The sequence below is a fragment of the Poecilia reticulata genome, linkage group LG16, assembly GCF_000633615.1.
Source record: "Poecilia reticulata strain Guanapo linkage group LG16, Guppy_female_1.0+MT, whole genome shotgun sequence".
Taxonomy (NCBI): Eukaryota; Metazoa; Chordata; class Actinopteri; order Cyprinodontiformes; family Poeciliidae; genus Poecilia; species Poecilia reticulata.
The window spans coordinates 5,506,821-5,523,148 of record NC_024346.1 but is presented as its reverse complement, the minus strand read 5'-3'; the positions used below and the strand labels follow the sequence as shown (position 1 = coordinate 5,523,148).

General features: G+C 38.0%; 1 protein-coding gene across 2 annotated transcripts in view; it reads right to left on the bottom strand.

The window, feature by feature from the left end:
* The window catches only part of vwde (von Willebrand factor D and EGF domains), a 28,518-nt gene extending 12,802 nt beyond the window's left edge, over window positions 1-15,716 (bottom strand). For both annotated transcript variants that reach the window (XM_008430957.2, XM_008430958.2), the window contains exons 1-16: window positions 15,387-15,716; window positions 13,633-13,823; window positions 12,884-13,115; window positions 11,332-11,409; window positions 9,922-10,151; window positions 9,593-9,682; window positions 9,184-9,331; window positions 7,527-7,741; window positions 7,063-7,136; window positions 6,676-6,955; window positions 5,647-5,843; window positions 3,926-4,626; window positions 2,196-2,332; window positions 1,932-2,084; window positions 1,606-1,710; window positions 728-842 (exon numbers count right to left, since the gene is read on the bottom strand). In XM_008430957.2, coding sequence (XP_008429179.1) covers window positions 728-842; window positions 1,606-1,710; window positions 1,932-2,084; window positions 2,196-2,332; window positions 3,926-4,626; window positions 5,647-5,843; window positions 6,676-6,955; window positions 7,063-7,136; window positions 7,527-7,741; window positions 9,184-9,331; window positions 9,593-9,682; window positions 9,922-10,151; window positions 11,332-11,409; window positions 12,884-13,115; window positions 13,633-13,823; window positions 15,387-15,465 — 3,025 coding nt within the window. In that variant the 5' untranslated portion in view covers window positions 15,466-15,716. The remainder of the gene's footprint in view (window positions 1-727; window positions 843-1,605; window positions 1,711-1,931; window positions 2,085-2,195; window positions 2,333-3,925; window positions 4,627-5,646; window positions 5,844-6,675; window positions 6,956-7,062; window positions 7,137-7,526; window positions 7,742-9,183; window positions 9,332-9,592; window positions 9,683-9,921; window positions 10,152-11,331; window positions 11,410-12,883; window positions 13,116-13,632; window positions 13,824-15,386) is intronic.
* Window positions 15,717-16,328: the final 612 nt, after the last annotated feature.

Sequence of the window (16,328 nt, the reverse complement as noted above, 5' to 3'; positions counted from 1 at the left end):
AGTGAGCTAAATTAACCTTGACACTGCTTCTTATTTGCGTTTTTGAGTATTGCTCGACGTGGTGAGTTGATGTTGAATGTTGTAAGCTTCAGGGAAATATGTCTGTTTTGTTCTAAATATCGGTTTTGGAAAATTAGCTTTAAGCTAATGGAAATGTTAGCGGTTCCGTGGGTTATTTTGTACATTGGCAGCTAATTAGTTCAATGTTAGTTATTGTTTATTGGACAGTGGGGTTTAATGCTAATGTTTTATTATTATACAAAGTGTTCATGCAGTAAACTACATGCCTTATTAGTTAAATCAAGCGTGATTTGTGATAATATGCTTATGGTTTACATTAAATGTCTAAACCTGTGTTTTAAGTTTGTGTTTATTTGAATATTATACAAACTGATCATTGCAATTTTGTTTTTACTTTGCTTAGTTTGCACCAGGATAAAGAATGACAAAAAACAAGAACTAACTTATATTCTTTGTAACACAGGTATAATGTTATCTTTGCACATGATTAATCTTTAATCTCCCAAGTATATTTAACCTAAAACAAAAACACTCAAATTGTAAAACCATCTGCAAATTTACAAGATACAAAATCTTATGAACATTATTTAAGGTCTCGTCTTTCTAAGAACTTCCTCTGCTTTCATGCATTGTTATGCAACTATTCTCCGCTCTTAGAGTCTAATTACACCGACTCAAACAGGAGTAAGTCATTTCTTGCACATACTCTCAGCTTTGGACCATGTGTGTTTGGAAAGGTCCGGACGGCAAGTGAAGCAAGGACCGCTGGGATTGGACTCCCCTTCATTGTAGCACAAATCCCCAATGATGCAGGTCTTCTCCTGGTGAAAAATCATTTAAATTATCATTACGAATACATAATCTGTTGAGGATACCACAGAAACATTTAAGTGTGTCGCATTTTTAGTATGTCTGGTTGGTGCCAGGGCAACATGCCTCATTTACACTGAGTAATGGATCAGTAGGCCTGTTGCAATAAACCAATTAATCGCATTGTAAACTAAAATTGCCCCAATAATTTGCATGATTTATTGTTTCTCTTTTCTTTTTCTACCAAAAACTGGATTACAAAAGTCTGGTCTCAACCAGCTATTTTTTGAAGGGCAATTTTGTTAAGAGAGACTTGATTATTAATTTTATTTGTTGTTTTCTTTCTTTATTTTGGATATTTAAAATGTCTTCCAGTTCCAGTGTCAAATATCAATTAGAATTTAATGTTTATTGGTTTTTACGTTGCTATGACATTACCATTATTTTCCTTGAAAATGGTGTCAAAACAACAATATCATCGTTTATCGTGATAACTTCTGGGTCAATTTATCATCCAGCACAATCCTGACTTTCCTGGCAAATTAACTAAAGTTTGATTAAACTGGACCAAACTGGTGTTAATGCACACTCAAGTTTCTCGGTTTAATCTTTAGCCCAAAACAAACTCAGCGAAAATAATATTTGATTGTCTCCAACTTTCTGCTCCAGCTCCGTTACGCTACATCCTTAAAAACCCTCCATCACCGACCGAAACAGACCTGAGGAGATTAAAGCTGCGTCACGGTTAAAGGATTAGGAAGAAAGATGTCTCACCCTGAGGGTGCACATGATTTCTGTGTCGAGGCTGCAGATCTGACAGCCTCCGTCATACAGAGTCAGGATCTTGGCGTTGCTGTAGCTGTAGCCGTCGTTTGAAACCTGCCATCAGCAGAAGTTTGATTACTGCGGCGCATCAAAACCCCAAACACAAACAGAGTCATGGAAAAGTTGTAGTCTCCATGTCAGAGCTGTATTTACGACACCCAGCTGCAGTAACAAGGCAGGTATTGATTTTTTTTAATGGTAAAACACATAAACAGATGATATTACTGAAGATTTACCAATTTATTTTTGAACAGAGTGCTTCAGTTGTGACTAACTTTGATCTGCCAGTGCGTAACAGCTCGGTTTGTCACCGTGTCTGCAGGACCCTGGTTGTCCTCTAGAGGGAGCCGGCACTCAAGACCTGTTTCATTCAGAAAAGTGGCCTGAACAAACCAAGGAGAAACCGTGACCGACTCCCCGTCTTCAATCTTGATTAAAACAGAGAAGCAGGAAAATAAGAAGGGACAGAAAAAAGGTCAATAAAAGCCAGAGTTTAATAGTTTAATGTATTCAAAATGAGGTCAGACTAGATGAAGTACCTTTTCTTTAACAAACTCACACGTGAGCTGGCTGGAGTCCTTGAAACCATGACCAGAGACCCGGATGGTGGAACAGTCTTCCTGACGGATGTTGCACAGACCGTCCTTCCTCAACTTGGTGATCTCTGGAATCTGGTCTTTACAAAATTAGCATAAGGTCAGCTAAGGCCTGAAAACAGGCTAAGAGCAGAGTATCCACTGCTTTAACCGTTACTGCATCCTCAGTTATTTACATTCATAAAAACATTTTTGGTTTCATAGATGTTAAGGGGCATCTATTATTCAAAATTCACATATTTCATGTTCTTGTCCTTCCATTTGGATCTGAACTGCTTCTAAAACAGTCCAAGCTTTAAAAAAAAAAAGCTACCTCGCTATTTATTGGCAACAAGTTAAAATAGGGCTGGACGATTGGGCAGAAAAATTTATCATGATATCAATAATTATTGATAAATCTTTTGTTTAAAATATCTGAAAATACTGCCAAGCTGGTGGTGTGACCTTTCCTGTTTTATCAATTTTCTCTCAAGGTCATTTTCTTTCACTCTACGCCGTTTTATTTTTAAGCAACTGAGGCGCTATGGCGAAACATTCTGCTACTGTTACTCAGTAGATTGTTGCTAGGTAACCAAAGAGTGAGTGAGTTGCTAGGTAACCAAAGAGTGAGTGAGTTGCTAGGTAACCAAAGAGTGAGTGAGTAGTTAGGTAACCAAAGAGTGAGTGAGTTGCTAGGTAACCAAAGAGTGAGTGAGTTGCTAGGTAACCAAAGAGTGAGTGAGTTAGTTGATTCCACCAGCCTTGCCTAGCTGGCCGTGAGATTCTTTCCTCTGCCTACATTTCCCAGAATGCTGTGCTGTTCTGGATAGAAGTTCAGTAAAATTACTGAATATTCTAACTAATTAATATTGATCATGTGTCAATCGCCATATAGGTTGTTACTGATATATTGCCAGAGCCATACTGGAAAATTAGCAGTTTCAAAAACCTCCTGATAACGCGACGTTACCTAGCAACCCCAGCGAAACCCACACTGTAAAACACAAAGTCTTACCATGTATTTTGGTCTAGTTTCTAGTGCAAATATATTAATACACTTAAAATAAGACAAATCAACTTAAAAGTAACTTCTCAGCAAGATGTAGAGGCTTGTTTTAAGTAAATAATTCCTTGATACTGATGAAAAGTACTTGTTCTATTGGCTGATAAATTAACTGGGAAAGATGTCTTGTAATAAGTTAAATAATCTGCCAATGGAACTAGTACTTTTAAAAAAATCAATATTAAGGCATTATTTACTTAAAACAAGCTTATATACCTTACAAAAAAGTTATAAGTTTTGTCTTATTTCAAGTTTCCTAACATATTTGCACTAGAAACTAGACCAAAAATACTTGGTAAGATTTTGTGTTTTTCAGTGCAGTCTGTCACCTAGTAACCCAACCAGAGATCCAGAAAGTTTGGTCAGCTGGTTTTACCACTGGTACAATGACTGCTGGAAAACACAAGTGTTCTGTTACAAATTGCAAAGGTGTACGGTTGTATAATTGAAAGGCTTTTCAAGTAAGCCTCAGAGGCTCTAAAACAGCTCATTCTGAAAGGATCCCAGGCTAAAATCTCATTATCCAGGAATGATTTTGTGCAAAAATCATAGACCTCTCCTAAGGGGTTCAACAAAGCCTTTAAAATCTGTGTTTTTTGGCATAATCTCTCGGGTTTTGTGTCTGTTTTACCCGTCAGCTCGCTGCAGTCATGTGAACCGAACCCAGGGAAGCAGACGCAGCCCGACTCGGAGCACTGGCCGTTCCCGTTGCACAGGTCCGGACACCTCAGGATGGACGCCGCGTCCCGGTGCTCCTCCCACCTCCTCCGCTCCTCCACCAGCTTTCGCTCGCACTCGTTCTCCAGCAGCGGCAAGGTGGCGTTCAGCCACGACGGCTCGTCTTTCAGCTGCAGGTCGGCGACGCACATGGCCACTACTCGGCTAACTGTTGAACCCGCTAACAGGAGCCGGCAGCCGACGGCGACACTCGAGTTTCCCACTGCGCGCTCACACTGAGCCTGAGCCTGCTGCTGAGTTAGACCAGCAGGAGTCGGCCATCTTGGGAGTCCGTCTGGCTGAACCGAGAACTCATGATCCTCTGGGAAAAAGTATGAGAAGCTCTCCGGATGTGGGGAACTTTCACTGCGACCAGAAGTGAGCTGTGGTTTTTTATTATTTTCTTTCTGTAGCTCCACTGAACTGATGTATTTAGCTGTGACATCCAGAGCGGGGATAAAAGTCAGAAAATTGACAAGTCTGTGATTGGAGCAGCTGGATCCAGATCTGAGAGATGGTTTCAGGTGATCTGCTTGGCAGTTGCAGTATGTGTGGATGTTTGGTGTGTTCACACCGGCTGGCATGGAGTCAAACAAGCTGCTGCCTGCAGGGAGTCTGAAAGAAACACAGAAGAAGTCAAAGAGTTTAATCCAGAAACTACGGGGACAGAAAGGATTTTTCAGGAAAATATTCCACCTTCAAGACAAGAAGCTGTTTTTCTTCACATCTCAAGCTACAGAAAAAACAGACGATGTACTCTAACCTACTTTATTGTGGAGAATTAGCTTTCTCTTATATGCATTTTCATGTTTTTCTTGTTTATAGTTGCAGAAATTCAGCAACTAATTTTAGTTTGGCAAGAATTGAGTTTGCAAATCAGCGTTTGGCCAGAAAACCTACTTTTACATCTATTATTTTCAAATGTAACATTAATGTGCTGCCCCTGATTAAATACATTTGAACTGAATCAAATTGAATTAAATTGTAAAACAAAACGTTTCATCAGCAGACTTACAACCAGTCCCTCCAGAATTTTTTAATTATTTTTCCTTACCTAAAACCCTTCCAGAATTTGCACATAGAAAAAAAAGATGAGAAAAACCAAGTAGACAGATTGAACATTAATTAACATTTTAATTATTTGACAAATTTTAATTGCTTGATTTTTGTTACTTATGTGTAACAGGAAAGTAGAACATACTGCACCAAATATGCACTTTTTAATATTTATAAGCTGAATTTTGGAACATTTTCAGTCCAAAATCTTTAAAATAATTTAAAAATCGTCCTCTATGTTATGGAAACAGAATCTGACGCTAACGTCAGCATCATTGGCTAGCTGCAGCAGGCGGCCATATTTGATTCTAATGCTTCCTCTTCTTCTGGTTTTTACCAGATATCCAAAGTGCTTTGATGACTGCAAGTGATTTAAAGGTGGCGCAGGGTGGTGGAAGGTTCTTCAGTGATATTTACCTTCAGAAAAGCTGAAATATCCATTTAAAATCTCACACATACAGAACAAAGAAGAACTTCCTCACATAATGAAAACTAATGAGCTCCTGAGCGTATTTATCTTAATCTGTGGATCAGTAAACAGAAATTATGATTCTTAAAACACAGCTGAAACCCACCGACCTCCACTCAGATATGAAATCCTGCAGCTTCTCCAGCACAGCGCCCCCTGCTGAGTGGAAGTCATTGTCCAGCCGTCCATCATACGTCCCACACAGACCCACTGTGTGATTCTGGTCTGAACTGGGAGCCCTCAGAGTCAGACTCATTCCCCAGTCTGAGACATCTGCTCGAACAAATGCTCCAGAGGAAAACGTGATCTGCAAAGAGTTTCAGAAGATGAGTTTTATTCAAAATCTGCAGATATTAAAGGTGACCTGTTATCTCGAACAGGTTAAAAACATTTTCATTACATGTTTTGTACAAAGTCATTCTTAGATAATTATATTTTATTCTGCTCAATTGAGCTCCTTTCAGAATGATCTGTTTTAGGGCGGCTTGTCACTTTAAATCCAAATAAGCTGCTGCTGACCAGGCCACCAACTCAATGTTTAAACTCATATGTGCAATTACACAACTGTACATATTTGAAAAGCAGAAGTAGAGGCTAATGCACAATCAAAAATAATGCAGCAAGTGGCTTCTGCTTGATAAGCCAACAACAAAACACTTGTCATCGTTCAGCGCACACAGCGGTAAAACGAGCAAGCCAAATGTACTGGAGCTCCATTTGGGTTGCTAGGTAACAGGGTGCGACTTGGCTGGGTTTGCTAGGTAACAGCCCAGTCCCTGTTGAATATAACTTGGCAATCAAACTCAGGTTGGGTTGCTAGGTAACAGACTTAGCTTCCATGGGGTTGCTAGGTAACGGGCAGTGCCTGCTGATCTGTGACGTTACATTTGGAAGGTTTTGAAATGACTCATTTTCCAGACACCAAAAAGCATGAACTTGTTTTTAAAAAATGGCTAGAGGTTTTTTTTTTTTAAGAACTTGTGCTGTTTTTCGAAGCTGTAGAAACCCAGATGAAAGTACAAAAACTTGCAAAATGTTAATATTGCACAAAAGAGCCCCTTTAAAAACGTAAAAATAAAATTATACAATAGTAGATTTCCAGTATTATTCATGATGAAATGCGGCTGCTGTTGACTCACAGTGACTTTGCGTCCTTGGTAGGACTCACTGATCCGAAAGCCGCTCTTTACTCGTTTAGCGTTTGTGCTCTTCACAGACAGACGGGGCTTCGTCTCGCCCATCTCGCCGTCACACATGTCGAAGGCTACAACGTCGCCGCCGTCCCACGCCGCAAATCCACACACGCAGGAGGCGGCGTGCACCAGGCTGCCACATTCCCACTGACGGACATGGACCTCAAAGGGCCAAAGGTCACTCTTGTAAAGAACAAAGGTGCCTATTTGATAATTCTCGTAGTGTCTGGGAAAACAACAAGATTTGTTTTCAGCAAACTCTGAACTAACAATACAAACAACAATACTATGAAATCCTTCTAATTATTACAATAGATGGTTAAAATTAAGTACCTGCCGTCAAAAGTGATCATGTGGGGGTCCGTGAAGGAGTAGCAATAAGCTGGGGGAACATCAGTAATAGTTATCTGGAAATAAAGAGTCATTTTGATTCCTTCATTTAAAGGTTATTTGTTTAATTATTTAATTTAACCTTTATTTTTACGGTTTATCTCACCGTGAATTATGTTGCTAGGTAACGAGCTAAATACTAAAAAAACATTAACTTATATTTAAGAAAATGACTAGATGCTTCTAATTTCAATTAGTTCTTGAATTTCAGATGTAATTCAAATTAGATCTGATAAAACTTGTTAAACAAGTAAATTAATAAACACTGCAACAGAAACTTGGCTCAATTAAATAAGCTGATGAGTATAGGGATTAAGAAAAGATAATAAGAAAGTAATAAATAAGTAATAAACTGGATTTAAGATTAGAAAAGCCAACTAAATGGATTCAAAGCTCGATGTGTTCACCTGAACAGGTTCTGGCGAGTATCCGTTCCAGAGAAAGTTCTGCGTGACGACGGGTTTCACAGAGATCTGACTGATCCGTTCACCGTCTTTGATAAAGTCCGTGTTGGGACTGAAGTGGACCAGAACCCGGCTACAGACCCGGCCGCTGCAGTGACCCCGAGATAAAGCCACTTTACAAGATGACAGAGACAAATCTGCACCCAGCAAATCCTCATCTGTGGAAAAAGGATGCGATGTTGGTTTGAAAAGATTTGAAAGGCTGTTTAAGAAAGAGGCTAATTCTGCAACCAGAATTGTGTTAGGGCGAACATTGGAAAAAATCAGATTTTAATAAACTGTGAAAATGTGCAAAAATGTTTTATTTATTCAACTAACAAAATGTTAAAGAGTTAAAATGCATTTGCACCTCTGGTACGGAGGCACAAAAGGCTCTAAAATACAGTGAATGGTTCTTTTTCTGCGGTAGTCTGATAGAAACTTTCAGCTAATTTAAGTTCATTTATTTAATGAGTTTAATGCTAAGAAATGAAGCCTTTTTCAAATTCACTTCACTTATTTAAGTTGATCAAACTGTCCTTGACATTTATTCCATCCATTTTCTTTACATCCTTGTCCCTCAGTGGGGTCGGGAGGGTTGCTGGTTCCTCTCCAGCTAACGTTCCGGGTGAGAGGCGGGGTCACCCTGGACAGGTCGCCAGTCTGTCCCAGGGCAACACAGAGACACACAGGACACACAACCATGCACACACACACACACACACCTAGGGGCAATTTAGACAGATCAATTAACATGACAGTCATGTTTTTGGACTGTGGGAGGAAACTGGAGTACCTGGAGAAAACCCACGCATGCACAGGGAGAACATGCAAACTCCATGCAGAAAGACCGGGGACGGGAATCGAACCCAGAACCTTCTTGCTGCAAGGCAACAGCTCTACCAACTGCACCACTGTGCAGCCCGACATTTATTCCTTGAGAACAAATATAACATGAAGCAGAGCTCATTTTCTCTTATCCACTCTTCAAGATGGAAAAGAGAGGAGCACATATTGAGGACAAGATGAGGGTTTGTCTTTGTAAGTCAGGAAATGGCGTGAGCCAAAAATACATAAATCCATTCACATAAAATTTGCTGTTCTAATTTATTACGATTCAGAATCGATATAAAATGTTCCAAAATTGATTTTGAAAAATAAAACAAATCCACTGAGCCTTCATAAATTTATGCAACCAACTCTGCAATTTTTTGCACTAATATTTGGGAGTTTATTGCAGATTTTTCTCAAAAGGTTTTAGAAACTTTCTTACTTGTACTAAACAGCTTCCTCAGCCTTAATTAATGTTAGATTATGGTCCATGATCTATACGGTGAGTAATAAAAAGTCACATTTACCTTAATAAATAAGCGCAAATATTTCCAGATTCCAGATATTTAAAAAAAATTAAAAATATTCCACAAACACTTGGATTTTTATTGCAAAAAAATCACAAAATCCTGGAGGGATTGAAAAGATGTTCAATATTTAATTTTAAGGATTCATTTACATTTTATCAGTTTGGGATCAAGTTTTATCAATACATTCATGATCTTGACTTGGCCCAAAGCGAAAATGAGTTAAACCCTGACCGATAGCCATTAGTTTTTTTGGTCTTTACCTTCACTGCTTGTGCTGAGCTGCAGAGATAAAACGCACTTCTCTGCAGAAGAGAAAGAACCGTCCGGACATGGAACCGGAACCGAGCTCTCAACCAGAAGCCGATGCCGCCTCCCGTTCTCAGACACTCGGCTAACTTCTGGTTTTAACTGCACAAAGAGAAAACAGCAAGATTTTTATTATGGACCAACATATTTGATTTATTAAAAATATCAACAGGAGATTTTAAAATTATGCTACCTATCGTTACCTAAATCATTATTTTGCCAAAAGTGATTTTAGCAAAAATTTCTTTGGGCCATTATTTTAGCAAGGTGACTAAATGTAGTTAATAAATTATGTAGTTAAAATTTACTTTGCATTCGGATTCATCATGTTATATATGAACATGCGTAATAAGAGACATATACCTTTATTCCAGCGAAAAACTCCTGACTTTCTACGGGAGCGCCTCGAATATCTGGTGACTCCAACAAGAAACTGAAGCTGGAGCAGTAAATCTAACAAACAAGTAGAAACACAGTCATTTCAGTAAAATGTATTTTCTTAAGCATCTTAATCATATTAGTATCATTCGTGTTTTTTGGCGCAGATTGGCTGGACACCCAACAACACAAGATAAGGAAGATAGATTCAGCAGTGGTGCCAAAATGGTTTCCACTTATTAAGGAGTATTTGGTGTTTGAACAATTTCAGCCATAAGTGAGGAAGATGGAGTAAACGCAGCCCAGAGTCCCACCCTGTCCCCCAGTCGGAGGTTGAAGCCATCCAGCTCAATGAGGGCGGAGGTGTGGATGGTGGCCTCCTGCCTGAGCTCCTCCTTCCTGCCCTCAGGTGAGAGGCGCGACCAGGCCACCACAAAACCCACAGAGCTGCTGGAGCTGCTGTCAAAGCTGCACCTCAGGTACATGGTGTGACCTTTCACCTCTGAGACAATCACAGGCACAGAGGGAGCGGGAGGTGGCTCAGCTGGGAACAGAGAGAAACAAGATTACTGAGTGTAACAGTACAAACTGTACAGTTACTGAGTGCAGTAATCAGTAACTACAGTTTGATCCAACTATGTATCCATCTATGAATATTTGGATACCATGTATTCAGAGTTGAATACATGGTATCCAACTAATGAATACATGGTATCCAACTAATGAATACATGGTATCCAACTAATGAATACATGGTATCCAACTAATGAATACATGGTATCCAACTAATGGATACATAGTATCATTAGTTGGATATCATGTATTCAGAGTTGAATATATAGTATCCAACTAATGAATATGTATCCATATGGATACTATGTATGATATGGATACATAGTATAATTAGTTGGATACTATGTATTCATTAGTTGGATACATAGTATCCAACTAATATGATACTATGTATACTATAGTATACATAGTATCATATGGATACTATGTATACTATGTATACTATAGTATACATAGTATCCATATGATACTATGTATACTATACATAGTATCATATGGATACTATGTACCTCAGGTACACCATGTACCTCAGGTACATGGTGTAATGATAATATGTCTCCATAGTATACATAGTATCCATATGATACTATGTATACTATGGAGACATAGTATCATTAGTTGGATACTATGCATTCAGAGTTGAATACATGGTATCCAACTAATGAATACTAGTTGGATAGTATTCAAGTATAGTTGAATAAATAGTATCCAACTATGTATCATATTTCTATCCAAGTATCCAAAGTCGGATCCAACTTTGTAATTTTTTTCAGTGTTTGATGAGACATATCTCCAGCTTTGGAGATATGTTGCCAGAATTTTACCGTACAAATAAATTTGACATAAATTAGAGATGATTTCTTACAGTGTAGTTTTTATCTTGTTTTAAGCAAATAATTTATTAATATTGATTTTAAAAATCACCAGTTCCACTGGTAAATTATTTAATTTACAAGAAGACGTTTTCCCCACGATGCATGTGAAATAATCTGCCAGAGGCACCAGTGCTTAATTTTTACCACTATTAAGTAATTATTTTCTTAAAACAAGCTCCAATATCTTGCTGAAAAGTTACTTGTAAGGTTTTTTTTTTGCGTTTAGTGAATCAACAACAGTTAACTGCATAGCAGGCACAGCAGTAAGGCTCTTACTTTTACATAATCCACCGGCGTTCACCTCATCAGGACCACAGAGGAAAGAAGGCATTGTGGGTAAATTTTCTGTCATCTCTGCAAAACAGAAATTCAAGAAAACAAAACAAAAATTTACATGCCATTTTTTTAGGTTTTTACTTCTACTTTAAATCCTCCTCTCACTGAAATTACCCCGCTGCTTGGATTAACACTTGATCTGGAACAAACATCCAGAAAACTACAAAACAGCCAAAACACTGATTTCCTTTAAATAAGTTTCAACATGGATTGATTCCAGTCTGGATTGCGACTTTTTAATCCCTCCTCTTCATTTTGTCACTGTAATGTAATGTTTATTTTTTGTTCGTTCACAGTGTTATGTTTTTATATTTTAAAGCACTTGTTGCTGGAATGTGTTATAGAAAAAACTTATGATTCACTGTTATGTTTAAATGTTATTTATTCAAATGAAGGAGACAAACACAGTCTGAGCCAACAGTTTAACACATTCTCAAAAGAAACTGTCAAACACAATGCAAAAAACAACAACAAAAAAACCATTTTGCCAAACATTTTCCCATGTTTCACAGACACAACAAACACTGAATCATCCAGATTTCACAGCAGATTCATGTCAGCAGCAAATAAAACAGATTGCAGCCTCTCAATGTGTGAGTGATAATGAGAATTATTGTTTTTCCTTTTTATATTGGCTTTGTTTATTTGTTTCCTGATTTAAACCTCATGGAGGGAAAAGCTGCAAACACAATACTGTTACACCAATAATCCAAAGTTATGATAAATGTTATGTCTGTGCATAAATAACACTCACAAAAAGTACATCTGATGTCGTCCTTCAGAATCAGATTTATACTCCTGGTAAAGAAGTTTAAATGTTTGAATTAGTAACCATGTTAATGCAGTACAGTTTTCCAAAATGATTTTTTTTTCTACATTTTAATTAGTAGTGGCAATAGATTTGCAGGCTGCTGCACGTATCGAAACACTGGAGAAACATATTTATTACTAGGAGCTGGGCAGAGTGTGCATGACCGATTCCAATAAATGCATCAACAAACACTTTTAAAGGAGCAGTTTTATGTATTTTAATTGAGCATATACTGCCATTTTATAGCACAATCAAGTAACTGTATTAGCTTCAGTTATAAAAATGCTGTTTATTTCAAATATGACTTAAAAGGAATTTGACTTTGTAATTTAACACTTTGTTATCGGGCTCTTTAAAAACTCCAGCTGTTTCTGAAACTCCGCCTCCAGGGAGTCATCACAACATGGCTCCTCTATTAACCCTTCAATAATGTCTTTACTGAGAAATAGCTCTTATAATGAGCTCAGCAGATGTGCAGTTTCGCCAGGTTTTTGCTAATTGCTGCTGGCTAGTTTGAAGGAGCAGGTGAGGGCAGCTCTGTAATACTGAAACTTAGAAACTGTAGCTCTGTAGATTCAAACCTATTTTGACAATTTCTACAGCCTTAAATAAGCAAACAATATATATGAGAACTGTTTTTTAGAAAACACAGAACAGAACCTATGTCCTGTTTGTATTTACCTTGTGCACAGTAGCCCATGCATCCTGGTGTGGGCTGCAGCAGGTACACATAGAAATCTCCACAGCTCCGGACGGTGACCGGGATGCGGAACATGCAGCAGTCTTTGCTGCCGCTCTGAAAGATCTTCCAGGCAGCACAGGCCGTCAGCTGCTTGACCTCCAGTGACCCCGGGAGGGTCTCACCGTCTCCCAGAGACAACCACACCGGAGCCTGGGTCCCACAGTGGTTTACCTGGATCACACAGGTGTGAGGAAATACATCTTTACAATGCAGCTACAGAGCGCACATTTTAAGCAACATGCTAGGTTGCTGTTTATAAACCAACTTACTAATAGGTTCATTTTCTGTGTATACAGCAATATTTGATATTTTTTATCATTTTTCTAGAGTTTGTGTGTTTCACAATGTGCAGCACTTTGAACTGCCATGTTGATGAAATGTGCAGTACAAATAATTTTGATTGATTGAGGGGCGTGGCCAGCACCAGCTTATTTGAATTTAAAGTGACAAGAAGCCTCAAAACGTCTCATTCTGAAAAGCAGAACTGATTAGACTAAAATCTCATTTTCTAAGAATGAACAAGTTTTATTTTAACCCATAAACCTATTTTAACCTGTTCAAGCAAGCACAATAAAGCACCTTTAACATATTATTTTCCTTCATATTTAAAGTTCTCTGCAGTCACTGGTCAACACACACAATATAATTCCTTTCTAAACATCCCACTCAAAAACAAAAAAACTTTTACCTCCACACACTGTGTGGGCATTCTGGCACGCTTGTCAAAAATCTGAAACTGGTACCAGCCTGGAGTGAGTGAGTGGTCGCAGATGATGTCCTGCGGCGCTGACTGCTGCAGGCTGCTGGAGCTGAAGGTGGTGCTGCGGTGGGGGTTCTGGAGGACCATGTGGCCGCCAGGCAAACACTCCGGTGGGAGCCCTGCAACAACAGCCAGACACTCCCTGTAAAAACTGGAGGTCTAAGACTGCAAGAACAAGTGATAAAGTATTTATGGAACGTTTCTGTCAGCCCAAATGTTGAGCTGTAAAGTTAAATATGGGGAAGTTTTAATGGACTGAGGAATAAAACATTACAGACAAAATATGATATTGTCTTCTCTAATCCTCGAGGCTGAACTACAATAGTGATGCGTGAATATAGCTCATATAAGAAGAGGGACATTTGCTGGTAAATGTTGTGCTTTGTGACTGATCCTCCAAACAATAAAGCTGAAATGAACTTGCTTCTTAGCAAAAAGACAAAAAATCTCACACAAAATAAATGATTTTGTAAGACTGATGAAATTTTATCAAGTTAAACCATCTTAATAAATTAGGTTGGCTCAACTTAATTGGATTCTATACACAATTGAATAAATAAACTAAACAAACAACAAATAAATGTGAATTACTGGAAATTAAATTAAATAATTCACAATGTGCAAGAATAAACGGCTCTCACCTGTTTATTTTATTCACATTATGAAGTTAAAATAACTACTTATTTTACTTTAGAATAATTTCTTGTTTCAAACTGCATGAACAAAATTTCTGATCTGATAATACATTTTATTAAACATCACAATGAATTTAGCTCAAGAACATTTAGTGTGAACAGGACATTAAAATAAACATTTGTCTTAATAAAACACCAGAGTCAAATCAATGTAATGGACTCCCATCTCAGGACACAAAAACACGCCACTAAGCAACCTGGGAAATAGTTCCCACTCCTGTTTTTTTTCTACTTTCAGTTTTTAAAGTTCTATTAGGATTTATTTGTTCAACCCTACTAGAGTTGAATAAACTAAATTTTTAGGCTAACACTTCTTACTGCTGTAAGTTTATCTTTCACAAACTCACACATTTAGGTTCAAAATCTAAAACTCTTGACTTAAAGAGTAGAAGAAAGTAGACAGAACTAAATGCAGATCCAATGTTTTACAGTGAACCAGCAACAGGAAGTCTCAGAGACTACTTCCTGTGAAGGCTTTCTGACAGTGAAGGAGGACCAAAATAATTGGCTTCAACATAGATTGATGATGGGAGGCGTTAAGGTGAAATAAAATGCTAAATAAATACATATTTTTCTAGTATATATTTTAAAATAGCTGCTAGGTTTTGTAGTCTGTTAAATGGAGGCATGCAGAAAACTACACTTTAAACACTAAAATAGGACAAAGCCATCTCATAAGTAACTTTTCTGCAAAATATAACAGTTTGTTTAGAGTCACTAATTTATAATTGGCATGTTTATTTGACTTATGACATGGGAGAATGTCTTGTTCTAAATCAAATAACCTGCCGAAGGAACTAGCATTTTTCCTCACCAATATTAAGGCATTGTTGACTTAAAACAATGACTTAAAACATTATTGTAACCCTTCCTTCATTTCGCTGAAAAGTTATTTGTAAGCTAGTTTTGTCTTATTTGCATTGTAAACTAAACAGAAAGTTACTTGATAAGATTTTGTGTGTTTTCAGTGAAGAAGTGAAAACCTACCTGTCTGAGCCTGCATTGCGTTTGGTAGTGAAAATACGGCGCAGAGAAAAAGTCTGATGAGAAAACGCAGCTTCGTCATTCTGTCACCGCGTGACTTTACCACCGATCAGCGCGAGCTCCGTGTTTGGATCAATAAAGTCACGAACTCCGCCGAGTTTTCTCCCCCACAACGTTTGTCTCCTGTTTCACTTGGTTTTAATCGATTTAGTCCTGGAGAGCAGAAGCTGTCCGATGATTCGCGCAGGAGGACTGCGCGTTAGGAGGAGCGTTGGTCTCCGCTCCCTGGCTGAAACAGATAAATAGTTGTGCACAACACACACACACACACATTCATTCTCACATTTCCTCACACTCATTTGTAAAACATTTTATTTCAAATCTGTAAAATTAAGATTGTTTCCCCTTTTTTCTGTTATCTAGACCTAAATTTGCATCTAATATTTACCAAAAATCTTAAATTTTTGGTAAGTTTTGTTTTACCAAAATTTTTTTCAGTCTTTAAACTACAATTATCTGCAAGTTAACGTCTGCACAACAATTGGAGCAACCGGAAATTTAGCAAACCTGCTAAAGTGATTCAGAATGAATGATTCCTCTTCATGTCGGTGAACGTGTCACCATAATGAAAAGTCCTGACGCAACGACAGTAACATTAGGGAATGCTGAGAGAAACTGACCAGACACACAGACGTTTCCCAAAAAAAATAAATAAATCAATAAAGGCAAAAATAATGACTACTACCATATTTTTTGGACTATAAACTGGTACTTTTTCTACGCTTCGAACCATGCGGCTTATAGCCCGGTGCGGCTTTTCTTTACTGTGCCAACATTTAAATTACTCATTATTAAATCTACTTAAGTAAAGTACAGATACACAAAAATTGTACACAAGTACAGTAACGAAGTACTTGTTACTTCCCACCACTGCTCTGCTGATAC